The sequence below is a fragment of the Palaemon carinicauda genome, chromosome 22, assembly GCF_036898095.1.
Source record: "Palaemon carinicauda isolate YSFRI2023 chromosome 22, ASM3689809v2, whole genome shotgun sequence".
NCBI classification, from domain to species: Eukaryota; Metazoa; Arthropoda; class Malacostraca; order Decapoda; family Palaemonidae; genus Palaemon; species Palaemon carinicauda.
The window spans coordinates 99497755-99515973 of NC_090746.1; the positions used below are offsets into that span (position 1 = coordinate 99497755).

General features: G+C 39.5%; 1 protein-coding gene across 7 annotated transcripts in view; it reads left to right on the plus strand.

Moving 5' to 3' along the window:
- The window catches only part of LOC137616644 (protein OS-9-like), a 76590-nt gene extending 58623 nt beyond the window's left edge, over nt 1-17967 (plus strand). For all 7 annotated transcript variants that reach the window (XM_068346564.1, XM_068346559.1, XM_068346561.1 and 4 more), the window contains 3 exons: nt 1987-2107; nt 6908-7026; nt 15744-17967. In XM_068346564.1, coding sequence (XP_068202665.1) covers nt 1987-2107; nt 6908-7026; nt 15744-15851 — 348 coding nt within the window. In that variant the 3' untranslated portion in view covers nt 15852-17967. The remainder of the gene's footprint in view (nt 1-1986; nt 2108-6907; nt 7027-15743) is intronic.
- Nucleotides 17968-18219: the final 252 nt, after the last annotated feature.

Below are 18219 nucleotides of genomic sequence, written 5' to 3' on the forward strand. Positions count from 1 at the left end.
TATAGAATATATAAGAAAGATAATAAAGTAGCTTCAATATTTCGTATACCCGGCATGGAAGGGTAAAAAGTTTCCTGATTGAGTATTGTAATGAGTGTGTTAATTTTTATTGAAGCTCTGATGAAAGAATTTTTCAAGTATTCTATCAGTTTATAAGGGAGAGAATAGAGAGATGCTATGGCTTAAAAAAAAAGGGTGGTTCTTGTTTCAATGTAAAGTAATATCAAACCTTAGACTTTCCCCCTTATCAGATGTAAGCCAGATAAGTTGATGTCAAAATCTAAATCAGAAATTGAATATTGCTTCAATAATTTTGAAATTTTCTTATTTTGAATGTTTAAATTTAGTTTGCTGTGCTATTTACCTGATATAAATGACACCATAGCCAGGAGAGTTTTTTTATAATTTGGAGATTAATCATAAGATAATGAAGTTATCATATGACGACTCTAACTTGTGTTAGGCCATCTATAGATCGAGAGGCCAGACCTGTTTAAAGATTTCTAATGATTGGCAGAATTAAGGGATAGGACAGTGCTTTAGAGACTGATCACATATACAATGTACGTATGATCAGCGTCAAAGCTCCCTCTCTATCAAGCTAGTAAGGTGCTGTAAGTATAACTATTAAAGAGTGAAGTCTTTGAAATGGTGAATAGGATAGGATAAAGCCAGGTCTATGCCTTATCCTTATACTGGCTTATCTTATCACTGTGAACTTGATGTTATTAGTTGATAATTCTTGTGTTTAAAAGAGGAAGCCAATTCACAAAACAAATCATCAAAATTTGCGAAAAAAGCGCCCCCAAAAATCAACCTCATTGTAGCCATCAGCTGCGTTCAAAGGAATGAGAAGGAGGACCATAAAGGGTTACTGGAAGGTGATAGGATGTGTAACGGCTCCTTACTTATCCTTCCCCTTAGTCGATTAGACTGGGTAAGGTCTGTTTGGGGTGCAGATATCTATGGTTATCTTAGGATGCGTCCCTAATTATACACGATATCTTTGGATAGTCGTTTCCGGAGGTTGGAACCCCGTGATACCTGACGGTAATTCTCTTGTGATATCAATCGCAGAAATATTATACTGTAGAAGTTGCCAGAAGGAACTTCCATCAGGATGACATGGCTATCTCACCCAAAAATAGATTTTTCCTACATCAAAATCCCATTGTTGAATCTTTCTTTTTTATACGAGTAACTTGTAAATATTGGGTAAGTACTATACAGTACTGGTATAATCTCATTTCAAAAAGTATATTCCTATCTGGGTTATACAAGGATAGATGTGAGAGAGGCAAGGGAGAATGCTAGAAATAGGAATGAATGCTGAGCGATAGTGACGCAGTTCCAGTAGGCCCTGCTGCTGCGTCCGGTCGCCTTGGTGACCGCTGAGGTAGCAGCAGTATGGGATTCAGCATATGAAACTTCATTTCTGGTGGATAACGGGGAAGGTTGGGCTGTGGCACCCTAGCAGTACCAACCAAACTTGACTGAATCCCTTGTCAGGCTGGGAGGAGCAAAGAGGATTTTATTCTTTTTTTTCTTTTTTTTTTTGGGGGGGGGGGGGTAACCGGCTTTGTAAATGGAAGAGGATTCATTGAACTTGTGTGGTGAATGTTATTTGCAAACGCATTAAATATGTGTAATATTTGCAGTAATTCTTCTGTTCTTAAAAATTCGCTGATTTATTAGCTGTGTAAAAAAGAACCACTAGTACTGACATTTTCAGGTAAAATGGAACCACAGTCCATTCAGAGTTACGTATTTTTAAGGTATACTTTTATAATTAGTTTGTGCTTGCAGTTATCGGTCAAGACTTAACAGGACTCATGTACTGTGTGTTTAATATGTAAGTGGATAACAGTGACTGATAATAATTTAGGGTTAAGAAATACTTCTACAATGTTGCTGAACATATTTTTCAAGAATAATGTCTTATCTTAAGTTTTGCTTCAAGATTTTAATGTATTCTTTATTTCACAGGGTGTCACAAATACAAAACAGCTACGTATTATGAAAAATAAATTGGATGATGAATCTCAAAAATCAAAGTTGGAGCAGACAATAAAGGATCGTCTTCAAAAGTTAGGCTTGGAGAAAATCAGTAAGTAGACACAAAAGTGGTGCTTCCAAATAACTGGTACCCTTACTCATTTATACAATTCTTCATAAGGTCTTGATTCTGGTCAGGACCTCTGTCTCCTCCGTAATTTTAATATCCGTACATCTAAAATTTTTGCCAAAATATTTGGTATAGTAATTCCTACCCCTTGTCAACAGACAGTATTCTCGAAGAAATTTTTTGTTTATCTTACAAAACGTCATGTACTTGAGACTTTTCATCGTATCCTCTAACCTAAAAAATATATATAAATTCAGTGAAAGTCAAGTGATTAAATTGCCTTAAAATTTTCAACTGTAGTAAACATATTATTATTATTATTATTATTATTATTATTATTATTAATATTATTACTATTATTATAATAATTAATTGCTAAGCTACAACCATAGTTGGAAAAGCAGGATGCTAGAAGCCCAGGGGCCCCAATGAGGAAAATAGCCCAGTGAGGAAAGGAAACAAGGAAAAATAAAATATTTTAAGAACAGTAGAAGATTAATAGAATACATTATAAGTTTATAAGGCTATAATAGCTATCATTAAAGTAATCCATGAAATTAGTAGGCTCCATGATAGGGCTTACTGTAGTATATTTCCAATACTTTAATCAGAAATTCCTTGTCTTTGACATGCAGCAATGTGTTCTTGACAATATCCTAATATGTGTTTGACAGTGTAATCAGATTCTTACAATTCCCTTATCTAATAGGAATCCACAAATCAAGCAATTGTAAATAATTTGTAGCCAAGACTATAGAATTTATTTTTACTCTTTGGGTAATAAACTGATGGCAACATCTCAATGTTTGGACAAATTTTCTTGTATGTTTTTATTACTGGCCCGCATTTAAAAGTTTAAAGGCCGCTCATGAATGACAGAGGCAAGGTACAGTGACTGTACCCTATAAAGCAGGACAATGCCCTAGAGACTGACCATATTACATATGATCAGTACCCAAGCTAGGACCAAGGTGAGCCAGGCAATGGCTGCTGAAGACTCAGTAGATAGACTTATATGCTCCCCCAAACCCCCTATCCTTAGCTCACAAGAATAGTGAGGTTGTAGTGACCAAAGGAATTAACGAGTTTGAGCGGGACTCTAAACCCAGTCTGGCAATCACCAGGCAGGGATGCTACCACCAAATAACTTAGAAGATCAAAGTACCTGTTAATTTTGCTTAATATACAGTAAGATTAATAATTTGTATCATACCTGTATGAGGAACATCATACATATACCAAGGCACTTCCCCCAATTTTGGAGGGTAGCCGACATCAAACAAATGAAACAAAAAAGGGGACATCTCTCTACATTCCTCCCAGCCTGACAAGGGACTCAACCGAGTTTGGCTGGTACTGCTAGGGTGGCACAGACCACCCTCCCACATTATCCACCACAGATAAAGCTTCATAATGCTGAATCCCCTACTGCTGCTACCTCCGTGGTCATCCAAGGCACCGGAGGAAGCAGCAGGGCCTACCGGAACTGCGTCACAATCGCTCGCCATTCATTACTATTTCTAGCACGCTCTCTTGCCTCTCACATCTATCCTATCACCCAGAGCTTTCTTCACTCCATCCATCCACCCAAACCTTGGCCTTCCCCTTGTACTTCTCCCATCAACTCTTGCATTCATCACCTTCTTTAGCAGACAGCCATTTTCCATTCTCTCAACATGGCCAAACCACCTCAACACATTCATATCCACTCTAGCTGCTAACTCATTTCTTACAGCCGTTCTCACCCTCACTACTTCGTTCCTAACCCTATCTACTCGAGATACACTAGCCATACTCCTGAGACACTTCATCTCAAACACATTCAATTTCTGTCTCTCCGTCACTTTCATTCCCCACAACTCCGATCCATACATCACAGTTGGTACAATCACTTGCTCATACAGAACTCTCTTTACATTCATGCCCAATTCTCTATTTTTTACTACTCTCTTAACTGCCCCCAACATTTTGCATCCTTCATTCACTCTCTGACGTACATCTGCTTCCACTCCACCATTTGCTGCAACAACAGACTCCAAGTACTTAAACTGATCCACCTCCTCAAGTAACTCTCCATTCAACATGACATTCAACCTCGCACCACCTTCCCTTCTCGTACATCTCATAACCTTACTCTTACCCACGTTAACTCTCAACTTCCTTCTCTCACACACCCTTCCAAATTCTGTCACTAATCGGCCAAGTTTCTCTTCCGCGTTTGCAACCAGTACAGTATCATCCGCAAACAACAACTGATTTACCTCTCATTCATGGTCTTTCTCGTCTACCAGTTTCAATCCTCATCCAAGCACTTGAGCATTCACCTCTCTTACCACTCCATCAAGATACAAGTTAAACAACCACGGTGACATCACACATCCCTGTCTCAGTCCCACTCTCACCGGAAACTGCTTGCATCAACCTTCGACCAATTCCATATAACCTCATCACATTCCACATTGCTTCCCTATCAACTCTATAATACGCTTTCTCCAGATCCATAAACGCAACATACACATCCTTACCATTTGCTAAATATTTCTCGCATGTCTGCCTAACTGTAAAAATCTGATTCATACAACCCCTACCTCTTTTAAAACCACCCTGTACTTCTAAGATTGCATTCTCTGTTTTATCCTTAATCCTATTAATCAGTACTCTACCATACACTTTTCCAACTACACTCAACAAACTAATACCCCTTGAATTACAACACTCATGCACATCTCCCTTACCCTCGTATAGTGGTACAATACACGCACAAACCCAATCTACTGGTACCATTGACAACACAAAACATATTAAACAATCTCACCAACCATTCAAGTACAGTCACACCCCCTTCCTTCAACATCTCAGCTCTCACACCATCCATACCAGATACTTTTCCTACTCTCGTTTCATCTAGTGCTCTCCTCACTTCCTCTCTTGTAATCTCTCTCTCCTTCTCATCTCCCATCACCGGCACCTCAACACCTGCAGCAGCAATTATATCTGCCTCCCTATTATCCTCAACATTCAGTAAACTTTCAAAATACTCCGCCCACCTATTCCTTGCCTCCTCTCCTTTTAACAACCTTCCATTTCCATCTATCACTGTTTCTTCAATTCTTGAACCAGCTTTCCTTACTCTCTTCACTTCTTTCCAAAACTTCTTCTTATTCTCTTCATATGAATGACCCAATCCCTGACCCCACCTTAGGTCAGCTGCCCTCTTTGCCTCACTTACCTTGCGCATTACTTCCACATTTTTCTCTTTATATCTTTCATATTTCTCTACACTATTACTTTGCAGCCATTCTTCAAAAGCCTTCATTTTCTCTTCCACTTTTACCTACACTCCTTCATTCCAACATTCACTGCCCTTCTCCATGCTGCCTCCAACAAACTTCTTGCCACACACATCACTTGTAATCCCAACAAAATTTTCTTTTACTAACTTCCACTCCTCCTCTAAATTACCAGTTTCTCTTACTTTCACTTCGTCATATGCCATTTTCAACTTTTCTTGATATTTACTTTTTACCCCCGGTTTTATTAGCTCTTCAACCCTCACTAGCTCCCTTTTACATCCACCTACTCTATTCCCCCACTCTTTTGCTACAACTAGTTTTCCTTCCACCAAAAAATGATCAGACATACCATTAGCCATACCCCTAAACACGTGCACGTCTTTCAATCTTCCAAACATTCTTTTAGTTATCAACACATAATCCATTAACGCCCTTTCTACCACTCTTCCATTTGCCACTCTTACCCATGTATACTTGTTATCTTTATTTTTGAAAAAGCTAGAACTTATCACCATCTCTTGCTCAACACACATATCTACCAGTCTCTCACCACTCTCATTTTCACCTGGTACGCCATACTTCCCAATGACACCTTCTACCTCTCCAGCGTCCACTCTAGCATTTAAGTCACCCATGACAACTACATAATTCCTTCTACCCAGTCCTTCTACACACCTAGTTAATTCATTCCAGAACTCATTCCGCTCTTCTTCACTTTTCTCACAATCTGGCCCATACGCACTGACAAAAGCCCAACATTCCCTACCCAATCTAACCCTTACCCACATTAACCTAGATGATATCTCCTTCCATTCCACTACTTTACCTGTCATCCATTCACTCAGCAATAAAGCCACACCTTCTCTCGCGCTTCCCCTTTCAATCCCAGACACTCTACCAGACATTTCACCAAACATCACTTCACCTTTCCCTTTTATCTTTGTCTCTCACAAAGCCAAAATATCCATCCTTCTATTCCTAAACATACTTCCAATCTCACATCTTTTACTCTCTATTGTACTACATCCATGCACATTTAAACACCCCAAAATTAGAGTGCAGGGAGCAGTCACTCTCCCGCCCAGCTCCCCTTCTTTGATGTCTCACAGGATTATAATACTGGAGAGGGGGTTCCCAGCCCCCTCGTCCCGTCCCTTTTAGTCGCCTCGTACGACACGCAGGGATACGTTGGCGCTATTCTAATTGTTTATGCCCCCGCGGCCACAGGGGGAACATGGTCAAATATAATAATTTTTCTAGTTATTACTGCTCATACAACATTTTTAGACAGCACATTAGTTACCTGGGATCCCTACGTAAATAGGGACCCGGCAGAAATACAAGGGAAATTTAAACGTGAGCTAATAATTTATTTTTTTATATCTTTTATGTCATGAAGCTTGTGTTTGTAAATTAATACCTCATGATTAGTTGGTAATTATAGAAATTATAGATTTCCTATATAAATCATGTTTTTCTTAATTTTCAGGCAAAAAATTTGAAGTGAAAATTCTGACTCCAAATTCATTAGAAGATGAAGACACAAGTAATCCACTCCTTTCTCAAGAGGAAACGGAAGCATTTCAGAATATGATTGTTAATCTGTTGGTAAGTACTGTAATTTTTTTTTAAAGTATTGTACAGCAAACCCTTGCTATAAGAGACTTAATCCTTCACTACGAGACAGCGGATCCATTACCCAAGCTACAGTACGAAATTATATGTATATGATTTTTGGGCTCAGCCATGTCCTGATGGAAGGTTCCTCAAGGTAGCTTTCTAAGGGATATTTTGCTACAGTGGTACTCCCAGAGAATTAACCATAGGTCTCCAGAATTATAACTCCTGGCGCGAGTATCCTTGATATATCTTTAAGGATATCGCATAATATCAGGGGACATATTTTTTTATACGACACATAGCAATCTTCACCCCAAATAGATTTAACTCTTTGAGGGGGAAGAGTGGCAAATGAAAAGGGAGCCGTTATCAAGGTACCCGGTGGACCCCCTCCCTGTACTGCTACGGCCCATCATTCCTTTAATCTATAGCATTTAAGCTAAGTGCTCTCCCACGTTTCTCTCGGTGTTGTTACTGTTTATCGGAATATTATCATGCAATCTCAAGCATCTTCATCCTCTACAAAGTTGAGTATTTAATCTTTCCTGTGTATAATTTTCAGCTCCCTTCTCACAGTTGAATTAGCATAATTTAAGTGTGTTAAGTGGAGCACATCCAACCCCAGAGGCGGCCATTTTGAGACCGCTGTCGCAAGTCATAATGGAATTATTTAGATAGTAGTGCGACGCTCCCGGTATTTAGCTATAAAGAAACTTTTTAGCTAATTAGGCAAAATTATACTAGTGAAGATTGCATATATATATAATATTTCCTCTTCCAAAATATAACGTTTCTTTCGTATACGATAGGACCTCGGTTGTATTACTTGTAGCTGCGGTCCCCACCCGTTTGGTATACGTTAGTAATGTTAATCCCATTGTTTAACCTCTAGTATCATTACTATTAATTCGGTCGGGGATATATATATCCCCTAGAATTATTGGTATAATTCGATATGCTTCTCTTTTAGAGAAAAGAGGATAAACCTTTCTTCTCCCCTGAGTGCCGCCATCCCAAGCGGCAACCCTATCTTCCGTCATCGCCATCGAGTAGTTAACTCCGGCTTGACTAGGATAGCTTTTTACCGTCTATCTTCTTTGCCGCCGAGTATCCCGGCTTTGAAGTACAGTATGACAGTAACTCAGGGTGTATTGTCTTGCAGCTGACAATATCATCGACAGGGGAATCATGATTCCTCTGCCGGCCATGACGTCGGCAAAGGAAGCTATGCTTCCCTAGTTTACAACTGGAAGTAGGCGGCCGCCTTTCTCCTTTGTAGACTATAAGACATGTCTTATAGCCGACAGAGGAATACTTATTCCTCTGCCAACCACGACGGCGTCAGCACAGGGAGCCATGCTTCCTTAGTTTACAGCCGAAAGTAGGCGGCATGCCTGCCGCCGCCTTTCTCCCCTGCAAACTATAAGACTCTTTCCCCTCCCCCCCACTGTCCTTTAGTGTTGGCCTAGCCATCACAACATTCTTTTGGCCGATATTCTACAATCATCCCGGCTTGCTGGGTTAACTAGTTGCCAGCCGGGACCCTACCAGCGGCGGTTAGGTTGCCGCCTCGGCCAACTCCCCCTTATGTCTTTCCTTCACCGGAAGCGAATGCCCCGGGGGGAAGACTGAGCCGGCCCTGACGACTGCCGGTGGGAAACCCAATATTCTGTTAAGAATTCTTCAGTCCTCTCTTGGACTGCCATCCACAGACCTCGCAACCAGCAGTACAGCCGGCGGCAAAAGTTGTGGCTGGATGGAAGCTAGAATCAGATACATTCCTCCCCTTCCATTAAAATTCTCATTCTGGCAAGGAGACAGTAGGCAGCAGTAGCCCTCCTACACTTCCATTTATTGTGTTAAACCTTAATAATAGGAAACCCTCCTTTCCATTCTTTCCCTCTCTCTATCACTTAGCCTAACCCCAGTAGTGTACCGGTAAAACTACAGTATACAACAATACAGTAGCCAGTAAAACTACAGTATATAACAATACAATAGTTGGAAAACTACAGTATATAACAATACAGTAGTATAAGTATTTCTAACACACTCTGTGTATCCTTTCGCAGCCTATTGTTGGGACCGCATAACATGCTGAGGTTGAAGCATTCCCTCAACACCCTGATAAATCCTTTGATTATCGGGACACTCATGAAACACCGTTCAGTATTGATATTTTTACAGGTGGAGGAGTTAGTATAAATATTTACTAGCTCTGGCTTTACGTACGAGAGTTATTCCACTCTGTATTTTCCCTTATAAGGAAATTAAATATTAATATTGACAGAGGTCTCAGCAACTGCCTGTGAGAGGAAACAATGATATGGGTCTTTCCTATTTCCTTTGTAGCTTACTATCCTAAGCTATTAAATATAATAGTATGCATTACTATTTTTTATATAAGCATTATATCAATGATATAAACAACTGAGTACTCAATTCACCCTTTTTCTCCCTTACAGGAGCCAATGGTGAAGTGTACAGTTGTGTTATGCAACCACAAGAGTAAGAACTTTGTGGGCCTACGATGTACAGGTCTCATGCCCCCTGCTGCATCGTATCTGGATCCCTGAGGTATTGGGACCCGAAGGGTCGCTCCAATCGCTTGACCTCGCTGACCGACGGCTTTGGAAAAGATATTCCTGACACTACGGAGTCCAGCAAGGGAAACCCTTCAAAGGTGAGTATGAGGCTTCCAGAAGAACTCTCCGGGACCTTTCCTACCTAACAAATCTCTGAAGTGCCTACTGTTCCCTAAGGCTCAATCGAATACGTTTGTGCCTCAGGTACAGGTCCAGCCTCCCTTTATCCAACGGACAGTGGATGCGGATATCAACAAGGCACTGCAAGGCTTGGACATCCACCAAGAACGGATGTCGGAGGTGTCCATTGACACCGGACAGGACTTACTGCAAGAAGGCCATGAATAAGAAGTGGTTCAACCACCCACAGAGGAAGAAGGATTCGTTTCGACGGTGACTGAGGTCCCTAAGCTCACTGTGTGGGCATATCAACCTATGCCGTCAACCTCTTCAGCCCCAACTCTCGAATTGGCTAGACAGGTCGGCAGGAGCGAAGCGCTCCTAGAGTCAATTCAGCAGATGTTCACACTGTTCCGGAAGGAATAAGAGGAGAATAAGCAAGATCTCAAAGAGATGAAGAGAGAGGTACTGGAAGGGAAACGCCCTGGCGCTTTGCTAAGCCCCTTAAAATATTTGCTAAGCCCCTTAAAATATCTCACCTCCCTCACTGCTCCAAAACCAACCCCTGGAGATAGACAAAACACATGCCCATGTTGAATGGGAAGCTTTATATCTCCGAGGAGTTGGGGTCCAAACCCCTTGAAGAGCTTCAATTCTGGCCCAGCTTTCAGCTTACCCAGATTGCTACGTGACACTGCAAGATGAACCTGCATCCCGCGAGGAGACTTTACCGAAAGAAATCATGGTCTTTGAACATGACAAGGCACAAGCCATCCTTACCAAGACCCAGAAAGGAGCCGGGTATATTAACTCCAAAGTCTCAGCATTGAGCAAGAAGCACCCAACCTTCATTGCTCCTTCCTCCAGAGCCTTCCCCCTTTCAGGGAAAGCCCTAGACTGTGTCATGAGAGCAGTCAAAGAGGGCAAACCCTGCCCAATCCTAGAGAAATGCAAACCATTATCTCTAGCTATGCCCACCTGCGAGGAGAAGTGGAAAGAGGTACATCTAACCTTCTCCGTTTCGAAGTTGGATCCGGAGATAGCAGGCCAGCAATTTAATGAGAACCTTCCAAAGTTGCCAAACCATCTTTTGAGAAGGGAACAGGAGACAACAGATAGTCTTGCCGCCTCCCTGTCTCATCAGAACTGCTTGGAAATATGTGCAGGCCTTAAATAACGCCCCACCCTTGTGATGGATTTGTATGCTTTTCTCAGGTCAAAAAATGACCTGTAGAGAGCATGTGTTTGCCACAACATTGGTGAAACACAAAACCAGAAAACTGATTTCATCATGTATCTGGGGCGAAGACCCTTTCCCACAGGAAGTGGTTCAAGAAGTCATTGCCAAAGCCACCACGGAAAATAGGAACCTTCCCCAAAAGTGGGGCATGTCCTCAAAGAGGAAATCTTCATTAGAACTGCACAATTTCCGACCGTGACCATGACCACGGTGCCTCAAATGGTAGCCCAGCCGCAAACCACCTTCCAGATGGTCTCTCAACAGCTGGTAGTAGCCAGTCACCTGTGTTTAATCGAGGCTTTGAAAGGCACTTGAGCACCTTTCGGCCCTACAAAGGTAAGGGCCCAAAAAGAGGATCCTCCGGAAACCCCCCAAGGGTGGAGGAGGACGCGGTCATGGAAACAAGTCCTAAGGAACCTCTAAACAATGAGAGGTTCCAGGTAGGAGGCTGACTTTTCCACTTTCAGGATCGTTGGACCTTCGATCCCTGGTCCACAGCCAAATTACGATTGGACTTGGTTGGAAATGGAACAAAAATCCACCCCCCTTTTCCAAAATTCTTCCAACACTCCACCCCCTTGTTGGAAGAATATACCTCAGAACTCTTGAATAAGAAGGTAATGAGAAAAGCGAAGTCCATCAAAATTCCAGGGAAGGCTGTTTTGTGTTCCCAAGAAAGACTCGGACAAACCCAGAGTCATTCTAGACTTGTCTTCACTCAACAAGTTCATTGAGAACAACAAGTTCCGGATGCTTACGTTGCAACACATAAGGACCCTTCTACCAAAAAGGGGCGTACACAGTCTCAATAGACCTGGCAGATGCTTACTGGCACCTACCAGTCAGTCGCCCCCTCTCCTCCTACCTAGGATTCAGGCTACAGAAGACAAAATATGTCTTCACAGCCATACCCTTTGGACTAAACATAGCCCCAAAGGTATTCACAAAGCTAGCGGACACAATCATCCAGCAACTATCCGACGAGGTATCGGGAGAAGCAAGCGGCGAGGAGAGGCTCGGCTTCCTAGGTGACCTCTTGGACGCCTTCTTCTTCTTGGTGCCGTAACGCACCCACTGCACCTCGTTCCAGGACTTGCACTCCGGACACGTGGCTGTAGGAGAACATAAGCTGCCCCTACACGACGAACACAGAGGGAAAGGGTATGGAATGAACACAATGGAACCGCGTGAGACACAAAGGGGGTCGGGGACACAAAGGGTCGCACTGGGTAAGGAGAGAGCGTTGAGATTTTATCGCGACGCGACCAGAAAACTTACTGGAGCTCGAGACCTGACCAAGCATGCTCTCTGACCCCGGGTCACCTCATGGCGCGTATCACTCCGCCAGAGGTTACCCCGCATAGAAAACGGGAGTAGGGTAAACTACACAAAATTCTGGTCGGTTGGGAGGAGATCCCAGATACTCCTAAGAAAGTAGTTCGGGGTAAGTACTGTTAGGAAAAATACAAATTACTTAAAATTTGTGATTTTTGGGTGAGATAGCCATGTCGTCCTGATGGATCCACCCTTCTTTCTTAAAATGACCCCACCCGAAAGTACTTTATCTGCGGCTATTCCTGCTTAAATGCAACAAGGAATGATGGGCCGTAGCAGTGCAGGGAGGGGGTCCACCGGGTACCTTGATAACGGCTCCCCTTTCATTCACCACTCTTCCCCCTCAGAGAGTTAAATCTATTTGGGGTGAAGATGGCTATGTGTCGTATCAAAAAATACGTCCCCTGATATTATGCGATATCCTTAAAGATATATTAAGGATACTCGCGCCAGGAGTTATAATTCTGGAGACCTATGGTTAATTCTCTGGGAGTATCACTGTAGCAAAATATCCCGTAGAAACCTACCTTAAGGAACATTCCATCAGGACGACATGGCTATTTCACCCAAAAAGGGATTTTGACAACGGAAAAATCTATTTCTGGGCTTAACCTGTGTCGCTCCGTGAAATGCTTCTTATAGCACCATTTAAGGTATAAATACTGCTAGATATACCAGAGAAAAAGTTGCATGGAATGCCAGGAATATACCCAGCTCGCTTATCCTTATAGGGTGTCGGTATAGAAACTGGGGCGTGTTAAAACCACTACCAGAGGTCCCTTACCAATCAGACTTCTTCCTCAATATCCCCTGATACTACGAGGTGCCGTTCTACATCCGACTACTGCCCGCTACCACGGCTACTAACCCCCTCCCCCCCCCCCCCACCACTACCACTACCCACGCTTCCTCCATCATTCCTTCTATAGCACCGTGATATTAACACGCGTTCTTGTGTTCGGAACCTTTATTTTGTGTTTAGTGAAGATGTCTGAGCTTCTGGAGACTCCTACTCCCAAGTTAAGTATTGCAATTATCAATTTTGATGAGCTGAGGTAGCGACACTCGTAAAATTTTGATAATATTGTTAATTTTAGTCTCGTACAGTGTCGTATGATGCCTCTCCCCTGGCAGCCATTTTGGTGTCGCTACCTCCAAGAGCTTCATGCTTACTTGACGACTTCCAACTAGTTCCTTATACTAATTGTAGTCTTGTTATTTAGCTCTAGACATCTTATACAATGATTAATTATAGTTATTTAAGTTTATTAAGGTTTGGGTATTAGTTAGGCTATTTTAACGTTTATGTGGTTAGCCTACCCGACCGGGCCGTTTGCGGTAAAACAAGAGGAAGAGAAATCAGATAGAATAGTGTGCCCAAGTGTACCCTCAAGCAAGAGAACTCTTAACCGAAGACAGTGGAAGACCATGGTACAGAGGCTATGGTACTACCCAAGACTAGAGAACAAAGGTTTGATTTTGGAGTGTCCTTCTAGAATAGCTGCTTACCATAGCTAAAGTCTCTCTTCTACCCTTACCAAGAGGAAAATAGCCACTGCTCACTTACTCTGAAATAACCTATATTTGCATACTGCTGATTACAGAATAAATTTTTCAAGTTTTCTTCATTTTCTATTTTATTTCACTCTAAACAACCAAAATATTTTTTCCTTTAATAGTGAAGTGATTATAGAATAATTTGGTAAACACTGATCTTATGTGTAAAAAAAATTTATATTCACTGAAATGACTATGTTATTCTGTAATAATTTCATGATGAATAGCCGTCGAAAGATATAAAACTACTCGTCAGTAATAATGGACTTAACGTTATACAGAAATATAATGAAAATATCCATTTCTTACCTTTAATACAAGTATAATTTATAAGGTACTGTATATGATAAACAAAAAATGGATGACAAAAGAAACATTTCCAACAGAGAGAGAGAGACGTAATTTAAATTTAGTTCATTAGGTAAAGGTTTGTTTTTTCTTCAGTCATTCCACATGGCGTTTGATTATCACTGTGAAATGGATAATTCCTGTTTTCGTTATATCCCGGGCTTATCTTGGAAATAGAGACTGTGCATGTAAGAACATGACAAATACTTCATTGAATGTTATTAAATGGAAATAACAGTAGATGAATTTTTACTCGTGAAAATTAATGAACAATACTAATATGAAATGTATAAGATATGAAGAGGATATTATTTTATAGAAATGATAGTTGAGAAAAAAGGGATAATATATGAAAAAAATAAGAAACAAATCTCGTCATGTGTCAACAACTTGCATTACTGGTAAAACGTTTTGGTGACGTGGGTGGAACTGGAGTCGAGTTGGAGAACCAATGATGGTTGAAGTATCTAATACTTTCTATATGATTGGAACATGTATGCCAACATAGAAATACACTAAAAGACCTTACATAACCATGAATAAGGACTAGAATCCTAAGTGTTTCAGTTGGTGGTGAGGTTAGATATGAGGATCTCTACATATCTAAGCTGGAGGATGTTTTTGGTTTGAGAAATGCCTTAGGTAGGGAATGTTGCCATTGGCTAGAGAGAGTGGTGTGATTTTATATGGTAATATAAAAAGACTAAGATAGCTCTTACACAATCAGAAATAAAAGCTTGAATCCTAAATACTTCATTCGTTGGCTGAAGAAAGGAAAAGGAGGGCTAATATCAGGGAGGGGATTTTTTATTTTTTTTTGTGAAATTTTCCGAGTGTGAACTATGTTTGATATACGACCATTTGCTATACAGGACTCATTTGTAGGATATACGAGTAATTTTAACCTTCATGTGGTTTATATTTGTAAATGACGTATCCTGACGTCATCGTCTGTATCACCGGGCATTTTTTGACGTCATCGTAGCGAAGGGGTTAATTGGGGAATAAGGGTGAGCATTATGTTCCAAGGTTTTTTGTATTGAATGATCAGTAAAAATGTATGCTTTACTAGCCAGAGTTTTTCCATGTCACATAATATTCTTTGGGTAGTTGTTTTGGTCATGTGTTCAAACAGGACATTTACATAAGTACTTATACTTGTAAGTACAATACAGTACCTATTTCAAGAATGCTGCACATGGGCATATAATGGACTCTTTTATGGTCTCCTATTATCCACAGATTTCCTTATCTGCAGTAGGGGCTCGGATGCAATACCCTCATGTGAGGAGAGTCAGCTGTACTGTACAATATTATTGTTACAGTTTTGTATTGTATTACTGTATATGTGAGCATAATTTTTAAATATACTTGGATTTTAGGGGTCGGCCAGTGCCTGCAGATAGGAGTTCTAACAGTATATCATTGTGGATTGATTTACTATTTTATTTTGTTGATGTTTATTTTATAATTGTTAGATGCATATTTTTTCTGATTACTAAAAAGATACTTTTTTACAGAGTGCAAACGCAGAAGAACTTGAAGAAAGAGAGAATCATAGGAAACTTGAAAAGAATTATGGTTTTAAGTGGGATGACAGTCACTTTGCGGATGATGAAGAAGAATGAGCACAACAGAAAACATAGAAGCATAATGTTGAATCCTGAGTTTGTGGGCTTATATCAGTGCATAATTGAAAAGACACTTATTACTCTAATAGTTTTAAATTAACAGACAAAAGATTTCATAGTAATCGGAAAACTGAAGACCGACCTGTGGCAGATAGTATTCATTATAAACAGCATACTTTAAAAGAAGTAAATTATACTTCCATATAAACTGCCTCGGCTTTATATTTTGTAAAGGATTTGCAAAAGTTTTGAAGATTTTGCTTTTCATCAAGCGCTCACTTGGTTCAAGGATACTTATTCAAAGCTGCAGAATATTATTTCAATTTTCTAAATACCATGTTTCCTAAATACAATGAAAATAAAGTATTAAGAGTAGATAATTATGTTATACCAGTGTTTTGTCTTGTTGCCATGACATGAAGATTTTGCTCAAAATTTTCTTGCAGAGAAAAGTCCGGAGACTGTTCATAGTATGCACATGTAGAAAATGTGGTTAACTGAACAAGTATTAAAAAATATAAAAAATTCTGTTATTTTTCTATATAAACTTTAGAAAATGCTAAAATCTGGTTTTCATAGATATAATCTTTTATTGTTAAAACTTATTTATTCATAGTTTACTTATGCAAAATCCTAAGGATAATGAACTTCAGGGCTCATTCTTATTTTTATTTTAGGGAAAGTTTCTCTATTGGAGTCTGCTGATGATGATAATTACTTTGTACATTGTATGACTTCTCTATTATCACAGTCTCTAGTTTGTTAGCATTTTATGTGAATCAAGTATAATGGAAGCTCGCTTATCTGGATGGATTCTAGATTTGGAAATGTATTTTCAAAATTAACAATTGACAAGTCATTAGAGGGAGATGATAGTAATTAAAATACAGTGGCAATAGCATTTTATACAAGGTAATTGTTTATAGTATTTTTATTTATTATTGAAGAAAATAAAAATTTTCTGTTATGCTCATATATGTTCAGTAGTAACTTACAATCTCAAATCAACAATATTGAATATACAGCAATGGTGGCTGTTGAAAATACAATCTCATGTAAGTTAATTTAAACGATGGCATTCCAAATGCACAAGTTTATTTAAACGATACATTCTAAATGTCCCAACCTGGGATAGTTAAACTACTTTCCTTTGCGATAATGTTCTTTACGCATTTAAAAAAATAGCAAGTTTTCATTTCATTATTGTTCATGTAATTGGTTGCATAACACTTTAACAAAAACTAGCCTGTAATAACTTAATGGTTAAAAACCTTTTGAACTAGCAAAGAATATTCAAATAGGGTCACCCCAACCCATCCTAATTTGGGGTGATAAGCGAGCATCCACTGCTACTTCATTACAGTAATGTACTTAATTTTTCTAAAAGTATTGTGTCAATAGTGATATCAAATATGAAGGTTGATATATACCTTAAAATGATGAAATTTGTAATATCATCTTGAAGTGCCATTCTGCCCATCCATATTCTAAATAAAGGAGTGTTGATGGAAAGATGGTTAGAATTACATTTTAGTGAGATTTGACATGCTGGAGATTATTATGTAATTGCAAATGCTGTTGATATTTTTTGCCTATAGAGATTCTCATATATAAAGGTAACTTGAAACCATCTCCTTATGCTTAGTGTGTGGATTTACCAATTTGACAGAATGTTTATGGAGTACCTTTATTTATTAATATTGCAGACTGTACGTTATGGGAAGAGGTAATGATGCAAATATAAGGCCTCCGTCATTGCATTGTGGTTCTTAAGAATACTAGTCATTATCATAATTTTACATATTTTTAGTGAAATCTGTTGCCAACATTTTCAACCAGGAATCTTTCCTCTTTATCACCAGCTGTTATTGATGTGTGAATTTAGAACATTGTAGTGCATTATATATTACCCATACCTCTGAAAAGTGATTCCCTTTAACAAAAGGATCCCCCTGAACATATATATTAAATGTTGCAGTTTCTCCGATCCTCATTTTATTTACTTAGAAATCATGTGGAATACCTTTAATGTGTTCAGCTTTTGTGACGAATTTTATATACACCGGGTATCTTATATATTCAGTGTAATTCTGAAAATAAATAGTCTGATATACATAGGGTTTTTATAAGCAAAGTCATAAGCACCTCCCATAAATTATACATACTGTAGTGAATTCATTGAGGAACTAAAACACTTTTCTGCTATCAAAATATATGCTGTTAGCAATATAATTGTAAATCCTTTAAAGAAATCAATATTAAAAATGTATATTATACTTTAGCAAACATTTGTCAAAAATAACAACTTGTAAACTTAAATGTTCACACAATAACTTGTAAACTTCATGTTTATACATCCCAGATA